At 41.5% G+C, this 12235-nt stretch overlaps 1 protein-coding gene across 3 annotated transcripts in view; it reads right to left on the bottom strand.

The window, feature by feature from the left end:
- tctn2 (tectonic family member 2) overlaps positions 1-12235 on the bottom strand; it is a 53362-nt gene that overhangs the window by 15425 nt on the left and 25702 nt on the right. For all 3 annotated transcript variants that reach the window (XM_063073998.1, XM_063073999.1, XM_063074000.1), the window contains 5 exons: positions 11652-11801; positions 11453-11536; positions 7668-7751; positions 4923-5040; positions 1495-1601 (listed from right to left, as the gene is read on the bottom strand). In XM_063073998.1, the coding sequence (XP_062930068.1) occupies positions 1495-1601; positions 4923-5040; positions 7668-7751; positions 11453-11536; positions 11652-11801 (543 nt within the window). The remainder of the gene's footprint in view (positions 1-1494; positions 1602-4922; positions 5041-7667; positions 7752-11452; positions 11537-11651; positions 11802-12235) is intronic.

Raw genomic sequence — 12235 nt, forward strand, 5'->3', positions numbered from 1 at the left:
TTTCAAAACTGACTCAAAGGTTCGGGGAAAAATTTGTAAAAGAATTCAATAAAATCTAAATCATAAAAAAAAAGAAAGCACAATCATGCCTCTACTTCCTGAGGAGTTTGTGAAGATTTGGCACGACATCTAAAACTTTGACAAACTTCTATAGATACGTAGTGGAGAGTATATTGACTAGCTACATCACAGCCTGGCATGGAAACACCAATGTCCTTGCACAGAAAATACTACAAAAAGTAGTGGTTACGGCCCAGTCCACTCCCCACCATTGAGCACATCTACTTGAAGCATTGTCGCAGGAAAGCAGCATCCATCATCAGAGAACCCCACCACCCAGATCATGCTCTCTTATTGCTGCTGCCTTCAGGAAGAAGGTACAGGAGCCTCAGGGCTCACACCACCAGGTTCAGGAACAGTTACTACCCCTCAACCATCAGGCTCTTGAACCAAAAAGGATAATTTCACTCAACCTCACTTGCCACAACCTATGGACTCGCTTTCAGAGATTCATCTCATGGTTTTGATTTTTTTTTTGCTTATTTATTTATTATTAATATTCTGTTCATTTTGTATTTGCATTGTGGTTGAACACTGGTCTTTCATTGATTCTATTATGGTTATTATTCCATTATGGATTGAGTATGCCTGCAAGAAAAATGAATCTCATGGTTGTATATGGTAACAAATATGTACTTTGATAATAAATTTACTCTGAACTATCAAATACCAACAGCTGGTGTGAAAGCAAGCCAGCAGCACTTCCTTATGTAAAAATGACTGCACATTAACCGACTAGGAATCCCTTTGTGATACTGTAGGAATACACAGGAAACCGGAGCGTGAAGGACAGCTTCACCATTCAGTCATAACTGATCCTATCAGGCATCAATACCACTCTGTTCACGGTGTGTGGAGGGCAATTAAATAAGCTTTTAATCCACAGCCTACACAGAATAATACAAAACTATCTAGCAGCATCCACACCAAGGTGAAGCTGTACCAGAGCTATGTTCTGTCCACACTCAGAATGCTGGTGCCTGACAGAGAGCGACCTTACCAAGCTGCCGTCACTCCGCACCATGAGCCTCCAAAGGTCCTCTGTATCTTCTGGCCAAGAAAGATCTCCAACCATGCCCTTCTCCTTCAGTGTCATCAAGAGGACATGGCCACAATCATCACGAGGAAATGATGGAGATGGATTGGGCATGTGATGAGAAGAGATGCAAACTCCATCATCAAGGCTGCACTTCATTGGGCCCCTGAAGGCAGAGGAAACACGGGAGACCAAAGACAACTTGGCGCTGTACCACAGAGGCAGAAATGAGGACCCTGAACCACAACTGGGGCACAATAGAGAAGATGGCCAAGGACAGACAGAGATAGAGGACCTTCACTGCAATCCTAAACGCCAGTGGCATAACAGGCTGTAAATATGTACTCTAGCAGGTGAATGAAGGAAATATCTTACTTCAGCTACAAGTAAAAACTTACCTTTAAATAACGGCACCCACTCTGATAGGTCTGTGAAGTTGGAGTTTCCCCTCCGTGCTACGTAATCCGCTGGCACAAGATTGAGCAGATTTTCATAAACAGTGGACCTGTCATACATCAGAAGGGCATCAGGCAAGCACTGGAAATCAGAGCATTACTACTGTGCCAACGCACTCTGACAGCTAATCTCAGAAGAGGTGCCCAAGTTATCTGAGTCAAACGTGCAGTCATACAGCACAGAAATAAGCCCTTCAGCCCAACTGACCTGTGCTGACCATGATTCCCTATCTAAGCTAGTCCCATTTTCCACATGTCTGGCCCATATCCCTCTAAACCAGGAGTTCTCAGCCTGGCGTCCATGGACCCCTTGCTTACTGGTATTGGTTCATGGTATAAAATAAGGTTTGGAACCTCTGCTCCAAACCTTTCCTATCCATGTACTAATATAAGTTGTGGGCATGCTATGTTGGCGCCAGAAACATAACGACACTTGCAGACCACCCCAGCACATCCTCATTGTCACAAACGAGGTATTTCACTGTAAGTTTCAATGTAAATGTGACAAATAAAACTAATCTTTATCTTTCACTTGTCAGGACTGCAGCCCTGAGGTACTTGCCCAAGTAATGGCAACATGGAGTCAGAGGATGCACAGCAAATTCACAACAAATTTAGGAAGTATGTGAGAAATCCTGGTGGTCCCGAACCCTTCGTAAACCCAGTGTACAGTGTCCTGGGGGACTTCAATAGCAACATGACATTCAAACTGTTGATTCAGACCTGTGTAAATATTTCAAAGATGGTACTGAACTAATTGCTAGAGTAAAGCAAACCTCAATTGTCATTCACACTTGTTAGATGAATTCATTAAGCATTTTCCATTGGGGAAGAAACAGAAGGGGATTGAGCTCAGGAAAATGGAAGTAAAAAAAATCCAAACTGAAGCAATCAACGCAAGGCACCAGAACAGCAGAACAGCCTCTGAAATGTGAGGATCATAGTTGTGTAAGGAGCAGAACATTCTGAAATAATTCACTCTGGTTGCTTTTCATTTCACTGCTCCTCATTACCATGGGGACTATACTTTAAAGAACTTCACTGGTGTTGGATTGACTGTTTAATTCTTAGATTAAACTGTTTAATTGTTATTTTCTTTGCAACTTAACAATAATTATCTGCTTGCATTTTAAGTAATTCTTAACATGCACATAACTATTTAATACACCTCTAGTACAGAGGTTGCCAACCATTTTTTATGCCATGGACCAATACCATTAAGCAAGGGGTCCGTGGACCCCAGGGTGGGAGCCCCTGCTCTAGTGGCTATACAAAGTACAATTCTGAAAAGCTCTGGAAATTTCTTTGTGCTGCATTAAGTGAATAAGTACTTCCTCATTGGTTAACTTGGTACTGGGTATTCAAATGCATACTTTCTAATTGGTTGTCTCTGGTCTACATATTTGTATGGAAATTTTCATATTTGTGTGTAAAAATAGCAGCTTTATCCTAGGCGCCATCTTTAGTTTCTCATTCTTTTTTAACCTTAGCTTTCCCCTATCACTGTCTGTTTCAACTTTCCTGTTCTATCAACTCTTAATAAAACAAACTCTTAATAAAGGAACCTTGGATTAAAAACACCAGAATCTAACACTGGGTATGAAGTATTTAAGGAATGTCTCATTGTTGTCAATTGAGTTACGGAAATGTAACTACCTCATTGCAAGATTTAAACATTTTTTTTAATCCAATGGAAGTGAGGATCCAGTGGTTGGTAAGTTGATGGAGAAGATCCTGAAAGGCAGGATTTATGAACATTTGGAGAGGCATAATATGATTAGGAATAGTCAGCATGGCTTTGTCAAAGGCAGATCGTGCCTTATGAGCCTGATTGAACTTTTTGAGGATGTGACTAAACACATCGATGATGGTAGGGCAGTAGATGTAGTGTATATGGATTTCAGCAAGGCATTTGACAAGGTACCCCATGCAAGGCTTATTGAGGAAGTAAGGAGGCATGGGATCCAGGGGGACATTGCTTTGTGGATCCAGAACTAGTTTGCCCACAGAAGGCAAACAGTGGTTGTAGATGGATCATACTCTGCATAGAGGTCGGTGACCTCAGGGATCTGTTCTGGGACCCAACTCTTTGTGATTTTTATAAATGAAGAAGTGGAGGGATGGGTTAGTAAATTTGCTGATGACACAAAGGTTGGAGGTGTTGTAGATAGTGTGGAGGGCTGTCAGAGGTTACAGGAGGACATTGATAGGATGTAAAACTGGGCTGAGAAGTGGCAGATGGAGTTCAACCCAGATAAGTGTGAGGTGGCTCATTTTGGTAGGTCAAATATGATGGCAGAATATAGTATTAATGGTAAGACTCTTGGCAGTGTGGAGGATCAGAGAGATCTTGGGGTCCGAGTCCATAGGACACTCAAAGCTGCTGTGCAGGTTGATTCTGTGGTTAAGAAAGCATACCATGCATTGGCCTTCATCACTTGTGGGATTGAGTTTAGGAGCCAAGAGGTAATGTTGCAGCTACTGTATATAGGAGCCTGGTCAAACCCCACTTGGAGTATTGTGCTCAGTTCTGGTCGCCTCACTACAGGAAGGATGTGGAAACCATAGAAAGGGTGCAAAGGAGATTTACAAGGACGTTGCCTAGATTGGGGAGCATGCCTTATGAGAAAAGTTGAGTGAACTTGGCCTTTTTTCCTTGGAGCGACAGAGGATGCAAGGTGACCTGATAGAGGTGTATAAGATGATGAAAGGCATTGATCATGTGGATAGTCAGAGGCTTTTTCCCAGGGCTGAAGTGGCTAGCACAAGAGGACATAGCTTTAAGGTGCTTGGAAGTAGGTACAGAGGAGATGACAGGGGTAAGTTGTTTTATGCAGAGAGTGGTGAGTGCGTGAATGAGCTGCCGGCGACAGTGGTGGAGGCGGATATGATAGGGTCTTTTAAGAGACTCCTGGACAGGTATATGGAGCTCAGAAAAATAAGAGGGCTATGGGTAACCTTAGGTAATTTCTCAGGTAAGGACATGTTCGACTCAGCTTTGTGGGCCAAAGGGCCTGTATTGTGCTGTAAGTTTTCTATATTTCTATGTTTCTAAAGGTCAACGGGTTGCTTTTTTCTCCAGTTAAACTCACTTTGTCGCACATACAGATTAAACTCACCTGGACACACATACAAGTTAAACTCACCAGTACACACATACAGATTAAACTCACCTGGGTGCACATACAGGTTAAACTCACCAGTACACACATATAGATTAAACTCAATTGCAGACTTGTCCTTTCATTGTAGAAACAGCAGCCAAAGGCAAGTGCGGTAGAACAGACCACAAGAACATTAGCTATTTAACATTTTTGCCAAATAAACGTGACTATCAAACCCTTGAGAGAGTCAAACAATTGCTTACACACCGAAGAGCAGTACAGTTTTCAAAATCATCAATGCCAAGGCGCAACAGGCAGCCGGAGGTTGAGTCCTCTCCAAACAATAACGACGTGGTTTCAGTTGATGAGCACAACCCATTTCCAACTGGAAAACAAAATGGAATAAAAATAGATTTTACAAAAGCAGATTTTTTTTCAAATGTTGCTGACATTTATTTATTTAGAGACACAGCATGGAACAGACTTCCAGCCTGATGAGCCACGCAGCCTAGCAACCCATAGATTAAACCCTAGCCTAATCACAGGACGATTTACAATGACAATTATCTATTAAACAGTATCTCTTCGGACTGTGGGAGGAAAGTGGAGAAAACTCATATGCTGACGGGAATGATGTACAAACTAATAAAAAGAAAGTACAAGTCTTCTCGTAACCGACGACAGAGTTTTTTGATGAAGTAATAGAGAAGGTTGATGACAGAAATACGGTTGATGTTATCCGTAGGACATCCCGAAGGCATCAGATCAAGGTGACACATGACAGACTCATCATCAAGACTGATGCTCATGGAATAGAAGGTGCTACAAGGCAAGTTTATTGTCATCTGTACGTTACCAGGGACATGCACATTTGCAGCAGTATCACGTAAATACGGACAACACACAGAATATAAATTGTACACAAATTATATAAAACTGAAAAAACTGCAAAGAAAATTGGCAAAACTTCAGACCAAGACCCTTCATCTGGACTGGGTTTATTGCAAGAATGAGCAGAGGCAATAAAAAAAAGAAAACAGAGATATCATTTGTTGGAGGGGGCAGGGTAGAGAAATGGTTTAGAAGTCACATGGAATCCTGGCACTATAAACAGAGGCATGGCGCTCAACCACATGGAACAATAAACCATTACAAACACAGAAGTAACGAATCCTGCCTGAACATCATACTTTATTATGAAGACACAAAAGAAATTGAATAAAAGAACTACAGGGATGATGGTATTTACTTATCGGGATAGATGAGAGGTGCCAGAGCAAGTGGATAAGGCAAGTACAATAACAATTTTTAAAATACAGTTGGATGGCTACATTAATTAGAAAAGTTTAGAAAGTTGTGGGCTGGTAAATAGGACTAACTAGACAACGGGGTGACCCATTGGGGCACCCTTTCAGAGAAGGGTAGTGCAGTCTGATGTGACCAGAATGAACGTTAAGTTTTCCTGAATGCTATTGGTATCGCTTTGCTTTGGAAATCGAAGAAAACCTCAGTTTATTAAAGAAGAACGACGCGAAGCAAGGCAAATATAGCTCCTCCTCGTTTAACGAAGGACACTTTTGATGGCATCATTTCTGGTTAATCTGCCACCCTTGTGCCTCTTGTTGTCATTCTGGAGACATGCAGTCCTTTCATCCACCATCTCTTCATCTCTTCTGCTGTTTATTCTTTGTCTCCGATCTTGGAGATGTGCATTTTTCTGCTCCTTTGTCTCTTCCTCTCTCTTCCTCCTGTGCCTGTTTTTGTCATTCTGGAGACGTGCAGCCCTTTCATCCCCCGTCTCTTCATCTCTTCTGCTTGTTTGTTGTTTGTCTCCGATCCTGGAGAGGTGCACTTTTCAGCTCCTTTGTCTCTTCGTCTTTCTTTCTTCTATGCCAGTTGTCATTTTGGAGACGTGCATGCATCTCCTCCTCTGTCTCTTCTTCTCTCATCTCTTTTGTCCTGACTCTTTGATCCTGGAGTCATGCAGCCCTGGCCTCATCCAGTTCTTGTTCTCTCCCTCTCCTTGCCGCTTCCCAACATCGCTTGGTGTCATCTCTTGACCATATTGTCCCCTTCTCTTTCCATGCGGCATAATTAGGTTGACCATATTTTTTTACCCTAATGCTGGGTAGAAGATACGAAGCAGTAACACTAAAGCCTCCAGGATGCTGATTATTCTTGATGATGTGGTTGGCGCTCTCCTAAATGGACGTGATATAGTCACCGCTGTCCTTTGACTGCAGTAAAGGGTTTGATGGGTGTCTCGAAGTACGTCATTACAATAATTACTTATCTCTTATTGATGGGTCTCAGTTTGATCTGTCCCAATCCTGCACATGCTGATGGTGATTAGCAGAAAGTGACCGCTCGAAATAGAGCTGCCCTGCCCTTTGGCTCCTGTAGGTGTCGCTTCTGAGGCTGGCTGTGCGCATGCGTCGTGGTGTTGCGTCGCAGTTTCTGTCATGGCTGACATCGGCTCTTGGGTGAAAGCAGGGCTGTTGATTTTGGCGAGTGAGCAACTTTATATGAACATATAACCCTGAACTTTGCCTGCATTCTGTAAGTTGGCGCATTTTAAGTCGACTTAGCCAAAAGTAGTGCCGCTGTAATGCACCGTTTGCGCTAATTGGAGGTCACAAACAGACATCTAGGGCATGAGAGTTTTAGCAGTATGTTGATATAGATGGGAATCTTTGTCAGTATGGAACAGTTAGGCTGAAGGGGTTGCTTCTGTGCTGTATCTATCTCTAATTCTATGGGAAGTTTTTATCTTCAACCACTGGAATAGAGGAGGGTGCAGATAGAGTCAGTTACAGCCATTCATCCTTTCGCCCCATTCGTCCATGCCGGCCAAGTTGCCTTCTTGCATGTAGTTGTGCTTCTGTGCATTCAAAACATCAATGACAGACAGGAATAACAGAGTGAAAATTTACAGGGCAGTCTGTGACCTCGGTGTTATGTGTTTTTTTTTCCTCTCCCTCTCCTTCTAATGACCAAAACAAAATGCATCACCTGGTCGCCATATTCTTAAAGGGACTCTCTGCAAATTCTTGCCTCTCTCAAGGGCAGCCAGAACCGGTCTTCCAACCAAGTAACCTGAAATGAACAGAGAACATTTCACCATTCTGTACAGTGGACAGGTTTCATTTATTTAATTATTTTATTGACGTAAGGGTGGAATAGGCCCCTTTGAGCCACATCACCCAGTAATCTCCCAATTTAACCCTGGCCTAAACACTAGACAATTTACAATGACCAATTCACCTACCAACCAGTACGTCTTTGGACTGCGGGAGGAAACTCACGTAGTCACAGGAAGAATGTACAAACTCCTTATGGGCAGCAGTGGGATTTGAACCCAGGTCACCTGTTTAAAAGTGTATGCTAACCACTATGCTACTCTGCCACCTCAAATTCTGTTGCCAGCTGATTAACCTGCCCTGTATTTACACTTCCGAAAACCCTCAGGATTTTGAATAAAGTTTTTCAATCCTCATCCAATATTTTCTTGACGAAAGGGACGAACTCCTGCTTCTCCAGTCTCGACATATAATTGAAGGCCCTCTTCACAGTGCTCCAGCTGCGGTAAATCTAATGCTCAGTGAAGTGAATTCCTTGCCCTTGATGCATCATGGTGAGCTGAGTGCCTGTATCTGTGTTACCTTATACATGTTTAAAATTATGACAGGCATGGATAGGTGAATGGTAATAGTCTTGATCTCCACAGGTGATGGACATGCCAGCACTGTGACATGCTGCTAGTGTTATATTGAAGACAGCAGCCCAAAAGGTCCAGCCTCAGCTTCACGGTTGTGTTGGATTAGGATCAGGATCATCAAACACTAACACTACTAACACATTTAGACAAGACTCTGTCACCCACATAGACTGAAATTTTAAGCAACATCAGGATAGTAATGGAGTTGTGCGAAGCAGGGTCAGGAGTACCAGTCTAACACTTACCAGTGTTAAAATTTCCTTATTCAAGTGATGGTGGATATAGGTTACTTGAACATTCAACAGTTTACTTTCATTAAAAAGCCTGCAGATTGCTATGGGTTTTTATATTTTTAGCTACACATCACTGCAAGCATCAACCATCAGGCTCTTGTACCAAAGTGGATAACTTCACTCACCCCATCACTGAACTGTTCCCAAAACCTATGTACTCACTTTCAAAGACTCTTCATCACATGTTCTCAATATTTATTACTTATTTATTCTTATTTTTATTTTTTCTCAGGTCAAGATGATAAAATATGAATTTGAGGCACAGCCAAGCACACTCAATTCTCAATTGCTAGGAACTTGCGGACTACTCTAGTGGATTTCTGGAGATTCAGGATGTTCTTCATCAATTACTGCTCAGCATCTGACACTAAGACCTGGACTTCAATACCCCCTTGTGCAACTGGATCCTGGATTTCCTCACTTGTAGTTCAGATTAGCCAAAACATCCCCTCCACAATTTCCATCCGCACAGGAGCACCACAGGGATGTGTACTTAACCCCTGCTCTACTCGCCTTACACTTATGACTGAGTGGCTAAGTACAACTCCAATACCATATACATGATTGCTGACAACACCACTGTTGAGGGCTATATCAAAGGGGGTGATGAATCAGCATACAGCAGGGAGATTGAAAACTTAGCTGAGTGGTGTAATAGCAACAACCTCTCACTCGATGTCAATAAGACCAAGGAACTGATTGTGGACTTCAGGAGAGGGAAACCAGAGGTCCATGAGCCAGTAATCATCAGAGGATCAGAGGTGGAGAGGGTCAGTAACTTTAAATTCCTGGATGTCACTACCTCAGGGGACTTGTCATATAAATATTACTGCAAAGAAAGCACAATAGTGCCTCCGTTTCCTCCGAAGTCTGTGGAAGTTCGGCATGTCATCGAAAACCTTGACAAACTTCTATAGATGTGTGGTGGAAAGTGTGCTAACTTTCTGCAGCCTGGTACGGGAACACCAATGCCTTTTGAGCAGAAAATCCGACAAAAGGTAGTGGATTCAGCCCAGTGCATCACGGGTAAAGTCCTCCCAACCATTGACCACATCTACATGAAATGTTGCCACAGAAAAGCAGCATCCATCATCAAAGATCTTCACAACCTAGGCCATACTCTTTTCTCCCTGCTGCCATCAGGTAGGAGGTACAGGTGCCTCAGGACTCACTACCAGGTACAAGAACAGTTACTACTCCTCAACCATCAGGCTCTTGAACCAAAGGGGATAATTTCACTAAACCTCACTTGCCCCATCATTGAGATGTTGCTACATCCTATGGACTCACTTTCAGGGATTTTTTTTTTTTGTTTAGTTATTTATTTTTAATACTTCTTTCATTTTGCATTTGCACTCTTGTTGAATGCTGGTCTTTCATTGATTCTATTATGGTTATTATTCTACTATGGATTGAGTATGTGCGCAAGAAAATGAATCGCAGGGTTGTATATGGTGACAAATAGCTACACCCATTTAAGGACTCTGTTATATTGTTACTTCATGCTTGTTATTTATTGCTTTTATTTATATCTGCATTTGCACAGTTTGTTTATAGTTAACAGTTCCTGATGTTTACAGTTTACATTTATTGTTCTATAGACTTGCTAAGTATGCCTGCAGAAAAGAATCTCAGGGTTGTATGTGGTGATATATATGGACTCTCATAATAAATTTTACTTTGAACTTTGAAATTTACATAAATATTGCTGTTTAATGCTACTGTGTAGCGACTTTGGGATAACACCAGTTGTAGATATTACTATTGGGACAATGTATCCCCTGTTCATGTTCCATAGTCTTTCAATTTCCTCTTTTAATTCAGTATATTTCTAGTGTTTTTCACCAAAAACTATTCTGATATACGCTGTGTGCGTTTGGAATGGCTATATCTATTAAGTAAACTGCTTTTGCTTGTTTATCCTAAAATATTATATCTGGCCGGTTGTTATGGATTGTCCTATTTGTAATAATGGATCAGTCATAATATGATGTGTGGGACTCTCAATTAAAACTGAATTAGGCTTGTATTTATAGTAAGGTCGGGTATCCTTTATGAAACATAGAAAATCTACAGCACATTACAGGCCCTCTGGCCCACAATGTTGTGCTGACCACGTAACCTACTGTAGAAGCTGCCTAGAATTTCCCTCCCGCATAGCCCTCTACTTTTCTAAGCTCCATGTACCTATCTAAGATTAGTCTCTTAAAAGAGTTTGTATCTTAAAGCAAGAATTTGGTGAATGATGTCTGCCACTTGATTGTGCCTGTGTAAATAATCAGATTGAGTTCAGCTGCTGCAGGAGCCTATAACGTGTTGGGATTGTTTCTGGTTTCTCTTGACATTTTCTGCATTTAATCTTGAATTTGTTGGTCCTTTATTTTGTATTTTTGATCATTTTTGTGTTAACCAACTGGTCCTGTGTTGTTTATTATTATTTTCTTTTTGTATTTCCAATCTGTTGTCTTTTGCACACTGGTTGTTTGCCCACCCTGTTGGGTGTGGTCTTTCATTGATTCATTTGTGGGGGTTTTTTTTGCATTTTAAATGCCTGCGAGAAAATGAATCTCAGGGTGACCTATATGTTTGTTCATAATAAATTTACTTTGAACCTTTGAACTTAGAAGTTCACTGATCAACAAAAACCAACTTATTATTGCCCTTTGTATAAAGCAATTGCTTTGATTTTTGTTTTTAAATGGAAATTGCTCATTCGTTGAAGCCAAATTCCAAACTTTCATCGATAACATTACTCTAGAGGCTCGGACAGTAATCCATTGTCTCACCTGGATTGCCGGACCGAATCGCCTGGGTGTGATGTTCATTGCGTGAGTTAATAAAGGTAACACTGAACCTTTGAGTCACAGTAGCTGGAAAGTAAGATATATGGATTTAGATGGAGATCAATACATACAAACTTCCAATGATACAGCTGTTCATAGACAGCAAGGCCAAAGGAGGTGAAGAGGTGGAGCACAGTCATACCTGATGAATCTAAGGAAACATTTCCCAATGTGACATGTAAAGTGATATTAGATATCGCACTCCCATTCCAGTGGAAGACATAATCAGCCTGCAGAATCATATTTTCACACATTCCCTTCACAACTTTGGGCTCTGACACATTAACCAATCCTGCATAAAGAATAAACAAATAATATTAGAAAACAACTAGGCAACAAGACAGGAGAGTAAGGAAGCAAACAGCATGCTTGTCTTCATCATTTGGAGCACTGAATATAAAAGTTGGGAAGTCACGTTGCAGCTACATAAAACTGGCTGCATTTGGACTATTACATACAGTTCTGATCACCACACCTAAGGAAGGTTTTGGAGATGGTGCAGTAAAGGTTCTCCAGGACACTGCCTGTACTTGGAGAATATTAGCCATAGGGAGAGGTTGAACAAACTTGGACAGTCTTTTCTGGCGCAACAGAGGCTGACAGGATGAGCTGATGACAGTACATAAAATTATAGATAGTATAGAAAAGGCAGAGAGTCAATACTTTTTCCCCAAGATGGAAATGTCACTAGAGGGTATAGATTTACACTGAGTGGAGGGAAAGTTT

This window comes from Mobula hypostoma, chromosome 21, assembly GCF_963921235.1.
Source record: "Mobula hypostoma chromosome 21, sMobHyp1.1, whole genome shotgun sequence".
NCBI classification, from domain to species: Eukaryota; Metazoa; Chordata; class Chondrichthyes; order Myliobatiformes; family Myliobatidae; genus Mobula; species Mobula hypostoma.